This window comes from Perognathus longimembris, chromosome 1 (genome assembly GCF_023159225.1).
Source record: "Perognathus longimembris pacificus isolate PPM17 chromosome 1, ASM2315922v1, whole genome shotgun sequence".
Lineage (NCBI taxonomy): Eukaryota > Metazoa > Chordata > Mammalia > Rodentia > Heteromyidae > Perognathus > Perognathus longimembris.
In genome coordinates this window covers 6,095,996-6,118,000 of record NC_063161.1, presented here as the reverse complement: position 1 = coordinate 6,118,000, position 22,005 = coordinate 6,095,996, and the positions used below count along the sequence as shown (strand labels likewise).

The 22,005-nt window shown below is 42.2% G+C and overlaps 1 protein-coding gene across 6 annotated transcripts in view; it reads left to right on the top strand.

Annotated features, from left to right (window-relative positions):
- The window catches only part of Tnrc6b (trinucleotide repeat containing adaptor 6B), a 213,853-nt gene that overhangs the window by 173,705 nt on the left and 18,143 nt on the right, over positions 1–22,005 (top strand). For all 6 annotated transcript variants that reach the window (XM_048355025.1, XM_048355016.1, XM_048354991.1 and 3 more), the window contains 8 exons: positions 3,162–3,287; positions 10,694–10,825; positions 11,138–11,233; positions 11,378–11,561; positions 15,630–15,767; positions 18,066–18,242; positions 19,761–19,907; positions 20,145–20,240. In XM_048355025.1, coding sequence (XP_048210982.1) covers positions 3,162–3,287; positions 10,694–10,825; positions 11,138–11,233; positions 11,378–11,561; positions 15,630–15,767; positions 18,066–18,242; positions 19,761–19,907; positions 20,145–20,240 — 1,096 coding nt within the window. The remainder of the gene's footprint in view (positions 1–3,161; positions 3,288–10,693; positions 10,826–11,137; positions 11,234–11,377; positions 11,562–15,629; positions 15,768–18,065; positions 18,243–19,760; positions 19,908–20,144; positions 20,241–22,005) is intronic.

Sequence of the window (22,005 nt, the reverse complement as noted above, 5' to 3'; positions counted from 1 at the left end):
GGAACCCAGGGACGGTGCCTAGGGCCTAGGCCCAGAGTTCAAGCCCCATGACCGGCAAAAAAAAGTTTGATTTTCTAAATCACAGACCATTTCAGTCAGCTTGACAATTTGTTAAATTTATATGATTTTGGGAATTAAACTCTAAAGTTGAGGCAAATAAGTCTGGGAACTCAGATCATTATTTTAGAAGTCACACATAAAGCCACTAAAGTTTTGTTGATATGAAATCAACTAATATTAGCATATATATACTATACACACTTTGTAATACCCTTCTCCTAAGGCCTCATATTTATGGTTGTCCCTTGTTCATCACTGTGAAAAACAGCAAATCTGGGCCAAGGAAACAAGCAGTTTTAATGCCAAGGTTCCATTTTAAGATGGTAGGGCTGTAGGGCTGAGGGTGTCCCTCAAATGGTAGAGTGCCTGCCTAGCAAGCATGGGGCCCTGAGTTCAGATGCCAGTACTAAGGACCTTATTTAGGGCTGGAGGCATGGCTCAAATGTTAAAGTCATTTGCCTAGCAAGCTCAAGACTCAATATCATGAGTTCAAACCCAAGTACAACTGAAATAATAAAAAGCCTCTTTGGGAGACTGAAGTGGTCTCCCATATTTTCTTTTCAGTAATGCCAGTGCTTCGTATGGCTTCAGAGGTCCTTCCTTGGACTTTTATTTGGGAAGGGAAGAGCCTGTCAGCTAAGCAGGAAGTAGGACTCGATTTTATAAAAACTTTTAAAAAGCACATTCTTTTAAATACTTCTTATCTAAACAAAGGTTGAAATTAACATGACTAATTCAGGTGTAGTGATGTGTGCCTGTAGTCTCAGCTACCTTGGAGGCTGATACAGCAGAATTTCTTGAGCCTAGAAGTTCAAGGCCAGTCTAGGGGACACCATAGCAAGCTTTCACCTCAAGGTGTCGAGTAGTATTGAAGGACTCTCAGGAGGAGGGATGTGATTCAGAGACAGAACACGTTTACCCTATGTGAGGCCCCAGGTTCAAGACCCAGCATCTCCCCACTAAAAACAGACTCCCCACCCACACAGACTCTGGCAATGATTATAGCTCCCTATAACCTCACCATCTAAGGACCAGTCATTAACAAATGACCTTTAGTATCAAGGTCGTTACTTTAACCATTTTATTGGGGATGATCAGCAGTCGAGCTATCCAGTTGTCATAAAGTCGAGAAAACTTAGAACTGGGGGCTGGGGATATGGCCTAGTGGCAAGAGAGCTTGCCTCCCATACATGAAGCCCTAGGTTCGATTCCCCAGCACCACATATGCAGAAAACGGCCAGAAGGGGCGCTGTGGCTCAAGTGGTAGAGTTAGCCTTGAGCAAAAAGAAAGCCAGGAACAGTGCTCAGGCCCTGAGTCCAAGGCCCAGGACTGGCCAAAAAAAAAACAAAAAAAAAAAAAACTTAGAACTGATCTATCTTTCCTTCAAGGGACAAATCTGAAGCGTAAAGACAACATGAGTAGAAGTATTAGAGTTTCTAAAATTAAAGTCTTCTCATATTTAAACAACCATTTGGGAGACATAGAATTCATGATGAGTCTCTTTCTTTTTATGAAACATGGATTTTAATTGTCATTTCTACTTTTATGTTTATAATCATTTTTATTTTTAGTGCTTTTAAGTTTATTGATTTGCCTAAAGCAATCTCTTTAATCTACTTCTGAATCATTAAAGCCATCAGAGAATCTTTAATGTTCTAGAGCTTAACGGTGCTTTAACAAATTCTTTAAAATAGCCTTATTGCTCTGGTAAGCTGGAGGTAGTGGCTTGAGAGTTCACACAATTGAGTTTAAGCAGTGGTCAGCTTTCTTTGCTGAAGCTACTCAGTGGAATGTTTCAGGATACTTCAGATGGTATGTCCATCCTCCAGACCAGGGCTCTGGGAGTGGGGAAACACAAGGATTGAGCTGGTGGTGGAAAGGTAGAATGGAAAGTAACTCAAGTAACTCTTTTTAACAGTTTAATGGTTTCATCAGAAAGTTTCAGTGTTTGGATGACACAGAAATGAGCTAGTCACTCTACATGTGAATGGGGAAAGGAGATTTGAGGGAGATTTCTTCCACGATGACCTCAGACCCACACTTTGAAAAGGCCAAATGGATATGATATAGAGAAGAACCTCAGGAAACTGGGCATGGTGGCTTACACCTGTGAACCCAGCACTCAGAAGGCAGAGAGGCAGGAGGAGCACAAATTTGAAGTGAGCCCTGGGATCCATTGAGGAAGATATCCCCCTCCCCATCTCAAAAACAAATTTAAAAACATAAAAAGCAACTTTGGGCAGAGGAAGTAAGTGCTGGGGTTATCAAAGTTAGAAAGGGGCGGCCACGGCCACCCTTTGAGCCCAACTTCCTGCAACTCAGTGGAAGGGTGGTGAGGTGCTCATGGAGGTGGGGGGAGGTCAAGAATCTGGACGTGAAGCTTAGAGTAATATTCAGACATTTGATGAGAAAAGTTAAGGTGAGTAATGTTTATTTTGGTATCCCTGAAATAATGATTTTTACTATTTCCCTTTCTTCCCTTTTTATCTCACTGTGCGATTGGTTAACATTTCCTCATCTAGTGAAGAAGAGGTCAAGCAGGTCTTGGCTAAGGAAAGGGGTTCAGAGCTGGAGTAGGGTCCTCATAGTCGTAGGCTCACTACTATGGCAGTGATAACATGGTTTAGCCCATTCAGGGTGATAGTGTGGTCTTGTTTTACAGTTGATAGGGTAAGCATGCATTTTTATGCAGGTGACTTTTAAGATAATTTTGAGAGTAAATTTGGTCACTTCACTAAAGGGTGGAAGCTTAGCTCAAGCAGAAGAGCACCTGCCTAGCAAGTGAGAACCCCAGTACCACTAAAACAAAAAGCCCTTGCAATGTAAAAGAAAATGTATTGCTGATTCTAACATCTGGCTAAGTTTAACCTTACAGTTTGTAGAGTTCATCAGGCTGCACAGCTGGTGAATGATAACACCCTTGAACTGATTTGCATAGCTGCCCCCAGCATTCCCCGATGAGAAGCATCTCAGTTATACAATGCTATGATGCATGGAACACAGATCATGATTCTTCCAAGGGGACAGAAACCAAAATTGCTTCTTAACTTGTATTTGCTGTCATTGACAAAAAGACTTACTGGTGCTCTTCTATCTACAGGGCGGCAATCATGGTTTATTTGGAAACAGCACAGCACAATCGAGGGGCCTGCACACACCAGTGCAGCAAATGAGTTCTTCTCCTGGTCTCCGGGCGCAAGTGCCTCCCCAGTTTATCTCCCCCCAGGTAAGCAGTTTCATGGGTCCACAGTTGTTGTTTGCCAGTCCTGGGGTTTTAACTTGGGGCCTGGGCATTGTCCCTGAGCTACTTTTGCTCAAGGCTAGTGCCCTATCATTTGAACCACAGGGCCACTTGCAACTTTTTTGCTGGTTAATTAGAGATTAAAGTCTCATGGCCATTCCTGCCTGGGCTAGCTTTGAACCACAGTCCTCAGATCTTAGCCTCCCAAGTAGCTAGGATTCTAGGCATGAGCCCCTGTACTCAGCATATCCATACTTTTGAGTTAAAGGCCAGGTGGTTACCAGTTACTAAATGAGAAATGACTGGTTTTATAGGCATGAAGAGAGTGATAATTACTTGCTTAAAATTATAACCAACATCAAGATTTTTGTAACAAAATATCTCATCTCTTTTATTATATCATACACCCCCCAGGCACTTTGATTCTTTTCCTTTTAGCTCTTCTCCTAATTATTTTTCTTTATGCACACAAGTAAGACTACTTTATAAATGGTAATACTGCAACTCTCGGGCTGGTTGTCCTCAAGGATTCACCCACAGACGAATAGAATAGAGGAGGTTCCAGATTCTAGGTTATTCTGAAAAATTCTGAGGAGCTCTTTTCTAAACTATCGAGCTGATGCTCTGGGTCCTTTGATGCCACAGGAACTGTTCAGGTCTGCTTATCCCTCGGAGATGCCCAGTACAGTGTTGGTGGGGTAAAGGTGAGAAGTTTGTGCCATTCTACCACACACGTTCTGAAAACACAGTAAATAACAGATAGTAAATGTGGTAGATATTGTATATTCTGATCAAAATGTAATGTGTGCATGCCAAAAATTCCATGGTGAAATCCCTGAGTACAGTTAGTACACACTTAAAAAGAAAATGAACCACAAGACTATAAAACAATCTCTGTTGGGAAGTGGAATGAATACCAACAGGAAGCTGAAAGGCCAATAAGAGGTTGAGTGAGGATGAATACAACCAAAGTAGTTTATTTCCATGAATGAAACCAGAACAGTGAAACCTATTGAAGTTATCTTAAAGTGGGGGTAAAGATGAATGATAGAGAGGTGAGTTGGTACGGATACGTAATATGTATATACAGAAATGTCACAATGAGGTAGGTGCCCCTTGTCTAGTTAATGTATGCTAGTTTTTAAAAGGTTCAGTAGAGGCAGGAATGGTGGCACTTGCCTGTAATCCAAGCTATTTAAGAGGTAAAGAGCAGGAATATTCGGGTTAAAAGCTTGCCCAAGCAAAAAGTTAGCAAGACTGTATCTCAGTTAGCCAGCCAGGCAAGCCTGGCATGGTAGTTCATTCCTATAATCCTAGTTACTTGAGAGAAAGAGATAGAGAGGGTCATAAACTGAGACCAACTTGGATAAAAGAAATGTCCACAGGTCCCCATCTCAACTAAAGGTAGGCACGGTGGCATGTGCTTGTTGTCCCAGCTATGTGAGAAATGGCAATAAGACAATCAGAGCCCTATGATGGGCATAGCACAAAACCCTATTAAAAAACATAACCAAAGCAAAGAGCTGGGAGTATGGCTCCAAGTGGTCAAGGCCGAATTCAAACTCCAGTACTGCGAAAAAAAAAAGGGGGAAAAATGTACAGCAGAGTTTCAGGACTTGTTTGAGCTTTTCACTAGCAGAGACATTTAAACTGGATCTTGGAGAGAAGAAGTCAGAGTTTCTAGGCACAGCCAAATTAAAGAGGCCTTCCAGTCAGTCAAGCAGCAGAATCTCTGTGGAGGGAGTGTGTGGCAGAATTTGGCAAAGCTTTTGCTTTGCTCTGGAGTATCTACCTTGTCCTGTAGGCCAAGCCTTTGAACCTGATTTATAATGACTGTTTGTACTGCTCCTCTGGGTTATGGCCTGGTCACCCCCAGGTAGTTATTATGTGCACCCTAAATTTTGACTTGCTGGAGATCATGGAGTGTTGGTAAAGAAGGCTTTTCCTCTGTGTAGTCATGGCTCACTGCTTTCACACTAGCAGAGATGGAGGCTGCGTCTGGCGGGTGGAGGCTCCAGCAGGCAGGAGCTCGCAGGAGTGCTGGCAGGCAGTGAGGAAATGCTGGCACTCTTGGTAACCAGCTCCCTTCCCATCTGGGAAGGGGGCTCAGCAGTAGAGTGCTCGCTTTGCATGCAGGAAGCCCTGGGTTCGATTCCTTAGTACCACATAAGCAGAAAAAGCCGGAAGTGGCACTGTGGCTCAAGAGGTAGAGTGCTAGCCTTGAGGGAGAAAAAAAAGAAGCTGGGGACTTTGACTGAGTGCCTCAGATGCCTCTGCCCTATGTACCTACCTAGAAAAGTACCCGTGTACACGTGGTGTTTTTTTTTTATTTTACCAAAATATAGCTAACACTGATTTAGTATATAATGCAGATAGAATGTTTACTAATAAACCTCCAGATTTTTTTCATGATATGTCTGTATTTTAAAAAGTGGGATGGGGTGGGAAATGTGGCTTAGTGGTAGCGCACTTGCCTTGCATGCATGAAGCCCTGAGTTTGATTCCTCAGCACCACGTAAACAGAAAAGGCCAGAAGTGGCGCTGTGGCTCAAAATGTGGAGTGCTAGCCTTGAGGAAAAAGGAAGCCAGGGACAGTGCTCAGGCCCTGAGTCCCAAGCCCCAGGACTGGCAAAAAAAAAAAGTGAGATAGCTCTTTTTAAAAATTAAGGCAAAATAACAACATTGAAAACTTGGATTTGGGTGTGGAAAAAAATTACTCTGGAAGTTCTCAACCCGTGTTCAGACTTGGTACAAGTGCAGGCACACAGTTCACTGAGTAAAGGCTGCTGTTCTTGATGGAATTGTGTCCCGGTACTTAGTGTTTTCCCCTGTCCTCCTGTAATTTTTTGGCAGCACTGATTTGAATTCAGGGCCTCATGCTTACTAGTAAGTCTTGTTTTGTTATCTGGTGGTGGGCTCTAGCATTGAACTACAGCTTCTGCCTATATTGATCATTCTTAATGATGTTATCAGGTACATATACCCTGATTTACATTATTAAAACATTACATTTTTAAAACATTTCTAAATTTTTACTATAAGTAATGCTGCTAAGAAATTCTTACCATATTATTCATTTGTTTTATTTTTGAATTTGTGATTCTCCTGCCTCAGCTGGGATTATAGATGAGCACCACCATACCTGGCTTGTTTTACACATTATTTCTAAACTTACTTGCCCAGAGTGAAAATCTGGTCAAAGAACAAGAGTGTGTGTGTGTGTGTGTGTGTGTGTGTGTGTGTGTGTGAAAATCTGGTCAAAGAACAAGAACGTGTGTGTGTGTGTACACTAAAGCTTAAACTTAGGGCCTGGGTTTTGTCCTTTAACTTTTTTGCTCCAGGGTGATGCTCTACCACTTGAGCCAGAGCTCTACTTCTGGCTTTGGGGTGGTTAATTGGATATTGGATATAAGAATCCCATGGACTTCCCTGCTGGTGCTGACTTCAAATCTTGATCTTAGACCTCAGCCTCCTGAGTAGGATTATAGGTATGAGCCATCAGCATCCAGAAAACATGAACAGTTTTTAAAGCTTTTATAAACATCAAATTTTACATCCACTTGGACCACTTTATAAGGACAGTTAGTATTTAATGTAAGCATAGATAGCGCAGGCACTGAAACTTGTCTGATTTGTTACAAGGCTGAAAATGTAGCTAGGTAGTAGAGTGTTTGCCTCACATGTGTGAGGGACTAGGCTCTGCCTGAAGCTCTGTGGGGCTGGGGAGATGTTAAGACCACCTTGTTTTCACAGATGCTTTGTCCCTTCTGTCTCTCAAATATTCAGAGTAACACATTCCAGCAGGCTTCTGTCTAGCCTTCAATTGCTGTCATTTTGTACCTGCAGTGCTTTATTAAGTACATATTGATTATGAGAGCTTCACTTTCTCCAGCCCAGCTGGAGACTGTGAAGGGGTTTTAAGCCAGCATAATTAACTCTTTGCAAAGGTAATGTGCAAACCTGCACTTTAATTATGCTGCAACCCAGGTACAAAAAGCCATTTGCCAGGAATTTGGCAGTTCTTCTCTCCGGTCCTTTTGGAACAACAGAGGAAGACACTGTGCCTACAACCTGCAGAAGAGTTGAGCAAGGCTAGTTAGGAAGTCCTCAGAAATATAACTCATTATCTCTGCAGGCAAGGTACAGAACACACATGATGATGCTGTTTAAGCATAAAATTGTATTCAGATGCCAGTAGCTTCTCAGGAGGTGAGATCTAGGGGATCGCAGCTCAAAGCCAGGCGGGTCAAAAAAAGTTCACGAGTCTTTGGCTTCAAAATAACTAGCAAAATGCACAGGGTTCACATGGTAGAGCACTAGCCTTGAGCAAGCAAGCTGTGCAAGGCCCTGAGTTCAAACTCAAGCACCAGCAGGGAGGTAGGGAAGGAGGGAGGGAGGGAGGGAGGGAGGGATAACATTATGTGCTTTTCTGTTGTCTTTCTAGATCTATCATTAAACAATTTGTCTTTACCTTTTTTTTTATAACTTTATATAATCTCATACAATCCACTTCCCTTTGTTTTCTTATTTTTTTCTTGACATTATGTCTACAGTTTTCCTAGCTATGGTTCATGTACCATACTTGTTTAATTTTTCTGCTTCTACTATTGATAAACATTAATAATTTTTCCTTTTTTTGCCATTATGAAACATGCTGCTGTGAATATTCCTACTTGTCTGATAGGATGCATTTTTCTTGGGTGTCTACTTTGGTGGTTTCCTTTTATTTTATCTATTTATTTATTTATTGTCAAAGTAACAAAAACATTACAGTTTCATACGTAAGGCAGTGAGTACACTTCTTATCAAACTTTTTACCTCCTCCTTTGTTTTTTTCCCACCTTCCCCCCTCTCTGGTTCCCTCCCCAACCTCCCTTGTTGGTTTACAGCACATTGTCTTGTAAGTTTTGCTGTTGCATTGGTTTTCCTTTTGCCCTTTGTCTGTCCATTTTGGTGTTCCCCTTCCCTAGTTCTATAAACGTACAAAGTCAGTTACAGTGACATCAGGGGTAAAACCATGGGGAAGAAAGACAAGAAAAAGGCATAATTTCATATGGTACATTGAAAATAACAACAAAGATAAACCACTTATTTCCCAATCTTGTATTTCATTTCACTTAACATCATCTTATGTGATCATATGTACATTGCTATTGAGCTATTGTGCTCCTCTGCTAGGACTATCCTAGACAAGTACTAATTATTTCCAATGAGTGAAACCATAAGAGTTTATGTTTCTTTGGATCTGGCTCACTTACTTCACTTAGTATGATTTTTTTCCCCCAAGTCTTTCCATTTCCTCATGAATGGGGCCAAGTCATTCTTTCTAATAGAAGCATAGAATTCCATTGTGTATATATGTACCACATTTTCTCGATCCATTCATCTACCGAGGGGCATCTGGGTTGGTTCCATTTAGTGATGGTAAATTGTTCTGCAATAAACATAGTTGTGCTGGTAGCTTTAGTGTGATCTTGCTTGTGATCCTTTGAGTAAATGCCCAAAAGTGGGGTTGCTGGGTCAGGGAGAGCTCTGTGTTTAGCCTTCTGCGGAACCTCCACACTGCTTTCTAGAGTGGTGGAACAAGTGGTGGTTTCTTTAACTAGTTTGAGGAGTGGGTCTGGTGGTGGGGAAGGGGGAATTATTGGCTGTCAGCAAGGGATGGCATCTACCCTGAGCCTGAAGAGAGATGCAGATTTATCCAGAGACAAGCTGTTAAAAGTGAATGGAACAAGGAAGAGAAATTCAAATCACAGTTAATTATTTTGGAGGCCAGCAGGTTAAAAAACAGAATAGGCAAAAGCAGTCTTGTGAATCACAGATGAAAATTTTGGAAATAAATTTGGAAACTGCTTCATGATTAGAGCAGTGCAGTTCAATTAAAATATAATGTAAGCCAGATAATTTACTAAAACTTGCCAAATTTAAGAATGAAGAGAGCACAAGCTAATTTTAACAACACACATCATTATACACAATATCTTCTAACTATGATACTTAATTATATATCCTTTAACACAGTCTATCTAGAATATCATTTTACCATGTACTCAGTGCTTAACATTATTACTGAAATTTTGCTTCCTTGGATGCAATTGTAATGTAATTTGTGCTTGACACTTAAAGACATCTAGGGCTGCCACAGCAACTTACTACACATCACAGCTTTTCACGTAGCAGGGCTATTCTCTCATTCTCCAATGGTTACAAATCTAAACAATGTGGCCCCAGGTTGGTTCCCACTGGAGACTATGAGAGCAAATTCGTCCAGCCTCTGCTAGCTCTGGCCATTGCTGGCAATCTGGGTACCCCTCAGCTTGTTGCCATGTAACTCCAGTGTCTGTCTCCATGAAGAACGGTTGTTGGGGGGTACTTTGGAGTGTGTGCTCCGTTTGCATGATTGTCACATCTGCCATGAGTCCAGCAGGTCCAGTAGGAGCTCAGACAAGTATTTTATTTGTTTGGTAGTAGTGTCATCTACATCTTCCAGCAGTAGAAAGGAAGCTGCTGGAAAGCTGCACTGAGCCTAGTATGGTTTTGAGTGTTTTATAATGGGATCTTTGTGTTGCCCAGAATGCTCCAGGACTCTTGAGCTCAAACAAGCCTCCTGCCTGGGCCCTCTGAGTAGCTGGGACTAGAGGTGCTCGCCCCCACGACTGGCTAGTGCTAAGCTCTTGATCAGTGAGTGGCGTGTGCCACTCCAGAGGAGCCTGTTCCCTTTGCTCTTCTTAGCCCAGCCAAGCAGCAGACTGCCTGTGTAGATGAGGGTGTAGGGAATCTCATTTTATCAGCCATTGAAGGCGGCTTCAGTGACTGGTCAGAAATGGGAGGAAGTCCTTAATTCTGTCACCAGTGCTACCAGCAGCCTGCAAGGCTCACTCCAGAAAACCAGGGAGGAGCCACCAGTCCCGCAACCTCCAGGCTCTTTGCCACAGGCCTTCTGTGTTTCCTTTGTATGTTCTACTTTGTATAAAAAGAAATACTTTCTTGGTAGTATTTAGTAGCTCTGTGCTGTTTGGTGTATTTTGTTTTATGGCACATTTCTAATAATAGTTATTTAGTTATTTTTTTTTCTTGAGAACATTTTTCTAATTTTAAATTGCTCTTTTATTGTAGAAAATTACAAAGTCAAAGAAAATCTCACTGCCAGAGATAGTCATAGGATTGTTTGAGCCAAGGAGTCCTGGACCATTCTGAGCCGCATAGAAAGAGCCCATCTCAAAACACAAAGTGCTGATGCTTTGATATTATTCTCACAAATATATGTGAGGGGGGCGGGAAGCCTTGATAGTGCTTGGTTTAATTCTGTCAAGATTATTACAGAGGGAAAAGTGTTTTGATAAATTCTAAGAAGCCCACCCCCTCCTGCCTGTTTGTTTTTTTGGGGCTAGGTTTCTGCCTCAATGCTCAAGCAGTTTCCCAACAGTGGCCTGAACCCAGGTCTTTTCAACGTGGGGCCCCAGTTATCTCCTCAACAAATCGCCATGCTGAGCCAGCTTCCGCAGATTCCCCAGTTCCAGTTGGTAAGTAGTCAGTGTTCCTGCTATAGCTAAAAAGGTTATTAGCTTCCTATTGTTCTTTAAGTTTTCATTCCCTCTGTGTCTTTGTCACTTTTTATGTTCAAACTGTTATGCAAATGACTGAGTGTGCTTAAAGGTTATGTGTCAGTCTACCTGGTGGTCAACTTAACCAGTAGACGAGGAGTTTATCAGTGCCTCCCTTACAGATGCTCTTGACTCAGTGACTCGCACTGCAGTCGAAACCCTTCCAGTGTTCTCAGCCAGTCAGTCTTAGGAATCTCTGGACCCCTCTTCTCTTCCCTCTGGGTTTTGCAGGCTTGTCAGCTTCTCCTGCAGCAGCAGCAGCAGCAACAGTTGCTCCAGAACCAGAGAAAGATTTCTCAAGCCGTGCGCCAGCAACAAGAGCAGCAGGTACCTGGGTGGAGAGGGTCTCCCAGGGGCTCTGACTGAGTGCCTTTTGGCTTAACCATGGGAGAGACATTTGGAGCACTGGCTTATCACATGTCCCTGTTTCTCTTGGGCCCCCCCTTGTTGATCTGGCTGCTGCGCCTTCAGCTGGCTCGAATGGTGAGCGCACTACAGCAGCAGCAGCAGCAGCAACAGCGACCACCAAGCATGAAGCACTCGCCCTCTCATCCGGTTGGGCCCAAGCCACATCTGGACAACATGGTACCCAACGCACTGAATGTGGGGCTCCCAGACCTTCAGACCAAAGGGCCAATCCCTGGATATGGTTCTGGTATGTTGGTCATAGTCAGAAGTAACTTTTTTCAAAATCTCTTGTCTAAGCTTATCATGGGGCTTGAACCCTTATTAACCTTCGTTTATATAATAGCCGTAGAAGGTTACAAAGCAAAAATCAGTTCTTCCTGTTTGCAGTTGAAATTGTGAAGTCTGAGGCTCTTAAGCCCTGATTGCTTTCCCGGGCTCATCACATACCCGGTACATAGCAAAGACAGGCCAGCAAGCCACTCTGGCTCTGAAGAAGCCTAATGGTGTAACTTGTTTGTAAAGGGCAATCTGTTCTCCTTCCAACAGTAGTTTTTAAAAGCCAGTTGAAATGTTTGCACATGCTGTGATTGCTACAGATGGCTCAAGTTGTAATCTATTAAAATATGTACAAGTTGAAGTGTTTGACTCAACTGATAAAATTGCCATGGAAAAATGAAAAACTAAAACTTTAAGGCAGACAAAAAATTCATCTGATGTTATGATTTCATAGGATTTAAATAGAATCAGTACAAGTAAGGGTATACCTTTGACATTCATTAAGAATTTTTTGGCAGGCAAATCATAACGCTTTTAGAAATGAGAAACATGCTGTAAGCAGAATCCAGTCAGTAAAGCAACGGTGACTCAAAATAAAAGTTAAAACTAAATGAGCTGGGCACTGGTGGCTCAAGCCTATGATCCTAGCTACTCAAGAGGCTGAGGAGATCTGAGTATCAAGGTTCAAAGCCAGCCCTGGAAGACAACTCCTCAAAACTCTCAACCAGCATGAAGCTAGAACTGTAGGAATGGTTCAAACGTAACAAGAAGGCCAGACTGGAGACATAACTGAAGTGATGAAGTAGTAGCCAAGCAAGCAAGGCAAGCAAATTCAGGCCTTTAGTTCAAACCCCAGTAACACACACACACACACACACACACACACACACACACACACACACACGAATAATTAATAACTGCTTAAGTAACCCTCACTGATTCTTTTGTAGTTTCCTATTCTTTGCTTTTAGCAATTGAGAATATATCAAATGTTCAGATATGTACAAATTGTGTTGTTATTGACCCAGAGGGAAAGACTTACATATCTGAACAGAAATCCAGATAATTAAATGATGTGATAATTCTTGTTCTCATTTTTTTTTTTTTTTGTCAGTCATGGGGCTTGCACTCAGGACCTGGGTACTATCCCTGAGTCTTTTCCATTCAAGGCTAATGCTCTATCACTTTGAGCCACAGTGCCACTTCCAGTTTTGGGTTTTCTGGTGGTTAATTGGAGATTAGAGGCTCATGGACTTTCCTGCCTAGCCTGGCTTCAAATTGTGATCCTCAGATCTCAGCTTCCTTGGTAGCTAGGATTGCAGGCATGAGCCACCAATGTCCAGCTTTGTCACCATCTTATACATATTACTACTCAAGGGTAGAGTGTCAGCTTAGCAAGCATTAGTCCCTAAGCTCCAACCTAGTGATGCCAAAAAAAGGCATTTCTAGTAACAGTTTTCTTTTTATATTTAACATGTATCAGATTTTAACTAGGCACTAGTGGCTCAGCCTACAGTCCTAGCTTCTCAGGTGGCCAAGACCTTAGAATTGCAGTTCTAAGCCAGTTTGAAGCCAGCCCAGGCAGACAAATCCATAAAATTCTTACTCCACTTCACCAGCAAAAAGCAGAAAGTAGAAGTGTAACGTAATGAGTAGACATTGGAGCTCAGCGTGAGGCCTTGAGTTCAAGCTTCAATTCTGACAATGAATGAATAACAAATAAAAACATAAAAATGCATCAAATTTTATAATCTTGTAGACACCCATGAAGAATAGTGCTATGGCATGGAAATTGTAAAGATGGAAGAAATATTTATAAGATGTTCATGCTGGCATGGTACAGTAGAAGGACAGGAGTTATGGGTGATATGTTTCTGTTATAAGTATTATAAAAGTAGTCCTCCAAATCCCCACTCTGCCTGTGGTGTTAGGGATCAAGCCCAAGGCTTCATCCATGCCAGGCACTGAGTGACACCACCAAATCCATAGTTGTTTTCAATGCACAGCAAAACAAGTGGGCATAAGAGAGAAAGAGTAGGGCTGGGGATATAGCCTAGTGGCAAGAATGCCTGCCTCGGATACACGAAGCCCTAGGTTCGATTCCCCAGCACCACATATACAGAAAACGGCCAGAAGCGGCGCTGTGGCTCAAGTGGCGGAGTGCTAGCCTTGAGCGGGAAGAAGCCAGGGACAGTGCTCAGGCCCTGAGTCCAAGGCCCAGGACTGGCCAAAAAAAAAAAAAGAGAGAGAGAAAGAGTAGAGACATGATTAGTTCTAGAAGGATGTAAGATCTGAGCCAGGTGGTAGTGATGAATAAAGGGGTGACTGAGAGTGGTGGAGAAAGTGATTGTGACAGAAACAGATAAGGTCAATTGTATTTGCAAGAATGGTAAGTACAAGACATGTTCTGGTGAAATGAGTGTAAGCAAAGGCCAGACACATGTTTTTTTTTCTGCTTGTACCTCCTTGAACTTTGGCTCCTAATTCAGAGCCTGCGTGAATTAGGCTCTGTATGACTATACACCGAACTGAACTAAATGGCTTGAGTTGGGTGAAGGCTGTGAATTTGTGAGCTAGAGAAATGCCGGGAAAGCACTTGGTTCTGAGGGGTTTGGGTTTTGATAAAGTGGCAGAGTATTGCTGTCACTGGCTTTCCATTAGTTCCACATCACTCTCACTTCTCAGTGGCCATTTGTTCTTTGTCTCTTCACCTATTTAGTTTGTTTTAACTCTTGATTTCACTTTTTTTTTGGGGGGTGAGAAGTGGGGGAGCTTGAACTCCGGACCTGGATGCTGTCCCTGAGCTCTTTTGCTCAAGACTCTACCACTTTGAGCCATAGCTCCACTTCCAATTGAAATGGTTAAATGGAGGTAAGAGTCTCATGGGGACTTTTCTGTCTGGGCTGGCTTTGAACTGCAATCTTTAGATCTCAGCCTCCTGAGTAGCTACGATTACAGGTGTGAGCCACCAGCCCCTGGATTTAATTTTCTTTTTGAGAGGTCCTGGGGCTTGAATCCAAGAACTGGACACTGTCCCTAAGCTGCTTTTTGCTCAACGGTACTTCTCAGCCATTTGAGCCACAGCTGTACCAAGTTTTTGGTAGTTTATTGGAGATAGTCTCACAAGACTTTCCTGCCCAAGCTGACTTTGAACCATAGTCCTCAGATCTCAGCCTCCTGGGTAGCTAGGGTTATAGGTCTGAGCCACTGATCCCTGGCTGAATAATTCTTATGACCCAAATGAAAACAAGATGATGAGACTCCATCAGCTCTGCAGTGCTATGTGATAAGAAATTGGAGACTGTTGCTCACTGTGACTCTTGCTAAGAGCCCTCCAACTGGGTCTTAAGCAGGGCTCAAGGCACTGTGAACTTGGAACCGCTTCCTAACTGCCTCCTCCAGCTCTAGGGTCTTCAGATTAGTCTTTCAGGTCCTACCATAACCCCATAACCCCGCATACCCCTTCCTCATACCAGCAGTCTTCCTTTCTAGAAGACAAACCTCGTTGCCCTCCTTGGCCTGACAGGCAGAGGCCTTCTGTGACATGGCTTTTCCCCATCCCCTGCTGCTCTTCCTTATTTCTTGTTACTTCCATTTTTCCAGGGACAGGGAAACATTGCTGTCCATTGACTTTCCCATTCCCTAAACATGCTTGGTGTGAGTCTTGAGTCAGAGCTTTGTTGGTCTTTTCTCTCCAAGGTACCCTTGCCAGCCTGTCATTGCTGCTGCCACATATTTTATCTTCTACTTTGTGTTCTCCCCTTCACCTGCAGAATGGTTCCCAGTAGACTGTGACATAAATGTTTAAGTAGTGAAAACACACACAGGCCCTGAGAATAGCCTAAATTAGATGGCAGTGACATAATTTTTCACACTGTAACAAAGAGGCAACATCTTTTTAGCACGAGCCAAAATCAGAGTTTTGAATCAAGAGACTATGAATTAGCCTGTGAATGATGGTTTTTCATGGATTCTGCCTGAGAATTAGTGTTGACGTGAAAAATACAGAGACGGATATAACCCTGGTTCTCCATTTCAGGCTTCAGCTCTGGTGGTATGGACTATGGCATGGTTGGTGGGAAGGAGGCTGGGACTGAGTCTCGCTTCAAACAATGGACCTCCATGATGGAAGGACTGCCCTCTGTGGCCACACAGGAAGCCACCATGCATAAAAACGGTGAGAGAGCCACCTCACAGTTACTATAAGCAGAATCCCTTGACCCACAGCAGCCTTAACCTTAACCAAGCATCCTGAATGGTGTTTGAGGGGTTTGGGGCTTTTGTTTTGACATGTGGTCTTGCCATGTAGCTCAGGCTGCTCTCAAATTCCATGGTCCTCCTACCTCAGCTTCCTGAGTAGCTAGGATTACAGGCATGAGCCACAGAGTGCCCAGCTTGTTTTTATTTTTTGAGAGGAGAATGAAATAAATAATACATCTTTGTTGATTAAGTTCATCAGCTTTTGAAAAACATCCTGCCTTTTAAACTGAAAGATAACTGATCAGAATACATGACACTTGGGTTCTTCACAAAGCTTCTTATTCCTCATGAACAGCAATGTCTTGCCGGATATCACTGGAGTACATTGCAGGCTTTGTGGTGAATTGGCTTGGCCCCCCTCCTCTTCGTAATTCTCTAGAAGTTTCCTCATCTCCCTGGTAAACAGATAAGAGGGTCTGAACCTCCCGTCCCCCTTCATTTCTGTTTGTTTCATTTGACAGTGTTCATATCTCACAGATCTCCATGAAAACCAAGTATAAATAGGTGTCTGCCTTTTAAAAGGCTCATTCAGTGTGCAGATTTCAGGTTCTCGTTGTCAGTCCTCTTTAATTAATCCATCAGGAAGTCTAAGGAAGGAGCCACATGGATTTCTCTGCCCGCCAACCCCAAGCATGATCAAAATCAAGAATGACTTGTTGAAATAATAAAACTTAAGCCAGTGCTAGTAGCTCATATCTATAATCCTAGATACTCAAAGCAGCTGAGATCTGAGGATCATGACTTGAGGCCAGCCCAGAAAGTCTGTGAAACTAAAATTTCAGTAAACTCTTCTCTGGCTTCTTTAGGGCTGGTTGATGAGGTCTTTCCCATTTCCTTAAGCATTCTCTGAAGTAATTGAACTTTTCATTTCCCTACTACCTTACTGTAATGTGCCCATGAGCCAAACTTTCAGGCATTGGCTTAATATCTTCTTAGCTGAGCTCCAAGATAGTTTTGACAATACTCCTTTTAGGCCAAACCAAACAGATTATCTTATTCAGTGTCTACACATATATTTTAATACATTGTGCTGGAAATAATTTTTTAATCTATTCATGAACCAGTATCCTAAGACTACAGAGTGACATAATATAGGAGATTCATTGAGGAAAAAAAATAGTAGAATGATATCTCACAGGTACCTAATGTTTTGTCAACAGGAAAGCATATTTGTTACTGATTTAAGGAAATTTTAAGACTTTTAACTTTTTTACCCCCGCTCCATGGCATATAAAATGAGTGCAGGGGCACCAGAAAAACCTCAGGAATGTCCTCAGGACCATGGAGACAAAGGATTTGCTGTTCTTCCTGTGTGAGGCCCTGGGTTTCAGAGCTGTGGAGTTCATTGCTGGCCTTGTGCTGGCAAGGACCCTTGGACAGGAATTCCATCTCATTGCCTTGGAATTTAAAGCAATAGCAGATGCCTTTCTCTCCATTGGACTCCCTGCTTTCCTGCTTCTAACTAGGGCTAACTAGCACTTAAGAATGTGGGTGGGTATCATCTGTAGAGATATCATTTTAAAACCTTCCCATTTCTCACTCGAGTGATTAGCATAGAAATTCTGGTGATCGTGGTATGCTTTGTAGCTTATGAACATTTCATTGATTTCATAAGGGGATTTGCCATACTAAAAGAACCATTAAGCTTTCAGGAATGAAAATGAAGCTGGGCATTTGATGGCTAAGCCTGTAATCCTAGCTACTCAGGAGGCTGAGGTCTAAGGACTGAATCAAAGCCAGCATAGACAGGAACATCTATGAGACTCCTCTCAACCTCCCAAAAAGCTGGATGGAAGAAGGCATAGCTCAAGTGGTAGAGTGCCATCCTTGAGCAGAATAAGTCAGTGCTCTGAATTCAAGCAGCAGTACGCAGTACACACACACACACAGAATGAGAAGACTTGTGAGCTACATAAAAAATTAAGCTCAGCGAGATGAGAAGAATTGTTAAAGCCATCTTCTTTGGTATGAGCTAAGTCCCCCATGCACCTCATATTCCAATGCTCTCTTTATTCCATGAGCTTCAGAAAACTGTTAAATTCATCTGGAAAAAAGAAAGGTTTTGTCTAGGGACAATGTTAGAGCACTTGATGATTAGCAAATGGAAGCCCCTAGTTCAATCCCCATTATTCAGAAAGAAAAAACATCTCATCAGAGTGCTTTCTGCATAGGTCTTCTCTTTCTGAGTTAACTAACTACCCCTCTCTTTTCTCAGGCGCTATCGTGGCCCCTGGTAAGACCCGAGGAGGGTCACCATACAACCAGTTTGACATCATCCCAGGTGATACACTGGGTGGCCATACGGGTCCTGCTGGTGATAGCTGGTTACCTGCCAAATCTCCACCAACGAATAAAATTGGAAGTAAATCCAGCAATGCCAGTTGGCCTCCAGGTATTGTCCAGGAAATGCTTCTGCTGGAATAGTGTTTGCTCTGGTTCTAAACACATTATTTTTGCAACACAACTGAAATCCATGCTTACTTTTTTCAATCCAGTAATTATTGTCTGGTAAAGACAGGAAGACAGGGCATGTGCTGAAGGAAGCTGGAAAATCTTCACTAGTGGGGCTTCTGGAGATGTAGAAGATGACCTTGTAGCTGGGACTAGAATGCCTGGGATATGGGCTTCTGTTCAGTTGATTAGCTTATCAGTTACTTGAGAGTTTATTATCACTTAGGTTCTAGATATGCAGTAATGAATACAATGAGATTACTTAATTTTTTCTCTCTTCACTTAATCTATTTTGATTGTAGAGAAATTAGAAAATTTAGTAAAGCTAAAATAAAAATAACTTGATCAAGAAGCATTGTACTTACAGTTTGACTTAAGGAACTGTAACCTCTTTGTACAGCCACATAATAATAAAATGTAAAAATAAGGTTGGGAATGTGGCTTAGCGGTAGAGTACTTGCCTAGCATGCATGAAGCCCTGGGTTCCATTCCTCAGCACCACATAGCCAGAAAAAGCCGGAAGTGATGCTGTGGCTCAAGTGGTAGAGTGCTAGCTTTGAGCAAGAAGCCAGGGACTGTGAGTACTCAGGCCCTGAGTTAAAGCCCCAGGACTGGCAAAAAAAAAAAGTAAAAACATACATAAGTAAAATCTAACTGATTATATTATACACACATATATATTTCCTAAACTTATTTCTGTGCATATATACTTGTGGCATAAATATATATATAATTTTATTAGAGAAAGATGAGGTAATATATCCTTATTCAGGGTGACGTTGTCCAAAAAGAAATGTACTCTTTACCTGACTTACATAACTAACTCCTCTGTAAATCACCTTTATAATAACAATAACATTTTAAAAATATATCCTATTCATATATGTGTGATACATATATATATATATATATATATAGTTCTTCAATTTTATCAGGAAGACAAAGTTTAATTCTACTGCATAGCTTTAAATATAACTTCAGTTAACCAATAAAAACATGATGAGCTTTAATATGAAGTTAGACTTTCTCATGATAAACCAAAGTATTGCTGCTTCTTATTCCTAGTCTGTGTGGCAGTAGTCGTATGAATTAAAATTTTTGTTGGTTAATTGTCTTGTGTATTTTGACCAGTGAATAGCAGGGATCATAGAAAAGGCTTGGATTGTCTCCCAGTTCTTGGCCTACTTTGCCTTCCCTGCCTGCAGCCCTCCTTCCCCTGAGAGCAGGAGGATCAAGCACCTGGCCTGGGCTGGGCCTCCAGTTTACAACTGCAGCAGCCAGATGGACACTTGATGCTAAAGTCAAGTGCTATTGACAGGAGTACGGATGGTCAGGCATAGTTTGTTTTTTTTTTAACTTAATAATGAAAATCTGACACACAGTAGTTTCATTATTTAGACTTCACTTTGGTGGGGGCGGGGACAACCTCTTACCCTAACATTTGTTCTCCTTGTCTCAGAATTCCAACCAGGAGTGCCATGGAAAGGTATCCAAAATATTGACCCTGAATCTGATCCCTATGTCACCCCAGGAAGTGTGCTGGGGGGTACCGCCACATCTCCCATTGTAGATACTGACCACCAACTGCTGCGGGATAACACCACAGGTAAGCCGCATGTCCCCTGCGTGCATTCCACCCAGAATTTTTGCACATATCAGCGTTGGCCTTGTGGGTACCTAACAATGTAACCGGAAAAGAAAGTATTTTATTTTTCACATTTCTAATTTTTTTTAAGGTATATTGTTCCTTCTGTCGAAGTGTAAATAAAACACTAAAACACTTGAAGGTTTCACTGGATCAACTGACATTTTATCTCCCATATTTTCTTCTTGTCACCTCAAGGGTCTAATTCTTCCCTCAACACCTCGCTGCCTTCACCTGGTGCCTGGCCCTACAGTGCCTCTGACAACTCCTTCACCAACGTTCATAGCACTTCAGGTATGAGAGCGGCCCCTTCCCTTGGTTAGCACTTGCCATTAGTTTCCTAAGGAATACTTGTACAGAAGGCCAGCGATAGAGCTTGGACTAAAGTCCTTGTCGCATTGAGGAAGACAAAAAAGTTACAACTTGGAATCAAGGCCAGTAGTGATAGAATCAGAGCACTGGGGGCACTACAAGGACAGGGCTCGTGACCTGATGGACACAAATGCTTTTCTTGACAAACCTGCCAAGGAATCAAGGGCCATGGGAAGAGATGGCAAAGTCCAGATGATTATTCCTGTTGCAGCCAATGACAGCTTGATCTTCCCTAAAAATCCTTTCGCGTATAGAAAAAAATAAGGGAGATGGTGAAAGTCTAAAGGAGGGAGGAAAAGAGATGGAGAAGTTAATGGATATAATCTAGGATTTGAAGTCAACCTTTGACCTTTATATAAAGCTATAAATAGACCATGTTACAATCCCCACTGGGGAGATGGAAACTCAGACTCAAAAGATCTGAAACAAGCTAAGTGTGGTCTTACATGCCTATAATCCCAGCACTCAGAAGACTGAGCAGGAGAACCTCAAGTTCAAGGCCAACATGGGCCTACATAGCAAGATCCTGTCTCAAAAAGAAAAAAAAAATACCTTTTAAAATGCGTCTCAAGTATGAGTCTAAATTACACACGAGGCACCTGAAATCCTGTGTTTCTTAACGACCACTCAACATTATACTTTGCAGGACTTAATTTCCATGTTCCATGTTATATGTTACATTCATACACCATGAGACTAAAGGAGGAAATTCTTAGGGGGGAAAGGCACATTGCCTCTGTGCCTTTGAACATTTAAAATAATAATTAAGGGCTGGGGACATGGCCTAGTGGCAAGAGTGCTCGCCTCATACACATGAAGCCCTGGGTTCAATTCCCCAGCACCACATATACAGAAAACGGCCAGAAGTGGTGCTGTGGCTCAAGTGGCAGAGTGCTAGCCTTGAGCAAAATGAAGCCAGGGACAGTGCTCAGGCCCTGAGTTCAAGGCCCAGGACTGGCAAAAAAATAATAATAATAATTAAGTGGATTCCCAGGAAACTAAATGAATTTCTGCTGTTGAGATGGTATTTGTTTGTGCATTTTGGTTTTGTTTCTTGGTTGTTGTTTTTGGGGGTTTTTTGTGTGGGTTTTTTTTTTTTTTTTTTTGGTCTTGTGTGTTTATCTGTCTTTTGGAGGAGGGTAAGAGGGGACACAGAAATGGAGGGACAAATGGTAAACAGATGTAGCAGTGGTATTCACTAAGCACTGTTGAAAATGAACTACACATCTTATGGGCAGGGACAGGATGGAGAAACTGAGGGAAAGCAAAGTAAGGGGTGACATTGCCTAAAAAGAAATGTACTTGTCTCCTGGTGTATGAAACAGTAACCCTCTGCATATTACAGGTATGAGCCACTTGCACTGAGCTATTTTATTTCATCTATTTAATTTTATTTTATTTTTTGCCAGTCCTGGGACTTAGACTCAGGGCCTGAGCTCTGTCCCTGACTTATTTTTGCTCAAGTCCAGCACTCTACCACTTGAGCCACAGCGCCACTTCCAGCTTTTTCTGTTTTTGTTGTGCTGAGGAATCAAACCTAGAGCTTTGTGCATGCTAGGCAAGCACTCTACTGCTGAGCCACATTCCCAGCCCCTTTATTTAATTCTTATTTTATTCTTCTATTTTTGTCCCTATTTTTATTTTTTGTGCCAGTTTTGAGATTTGAACTCTAGGCCTCAGGCTCTCA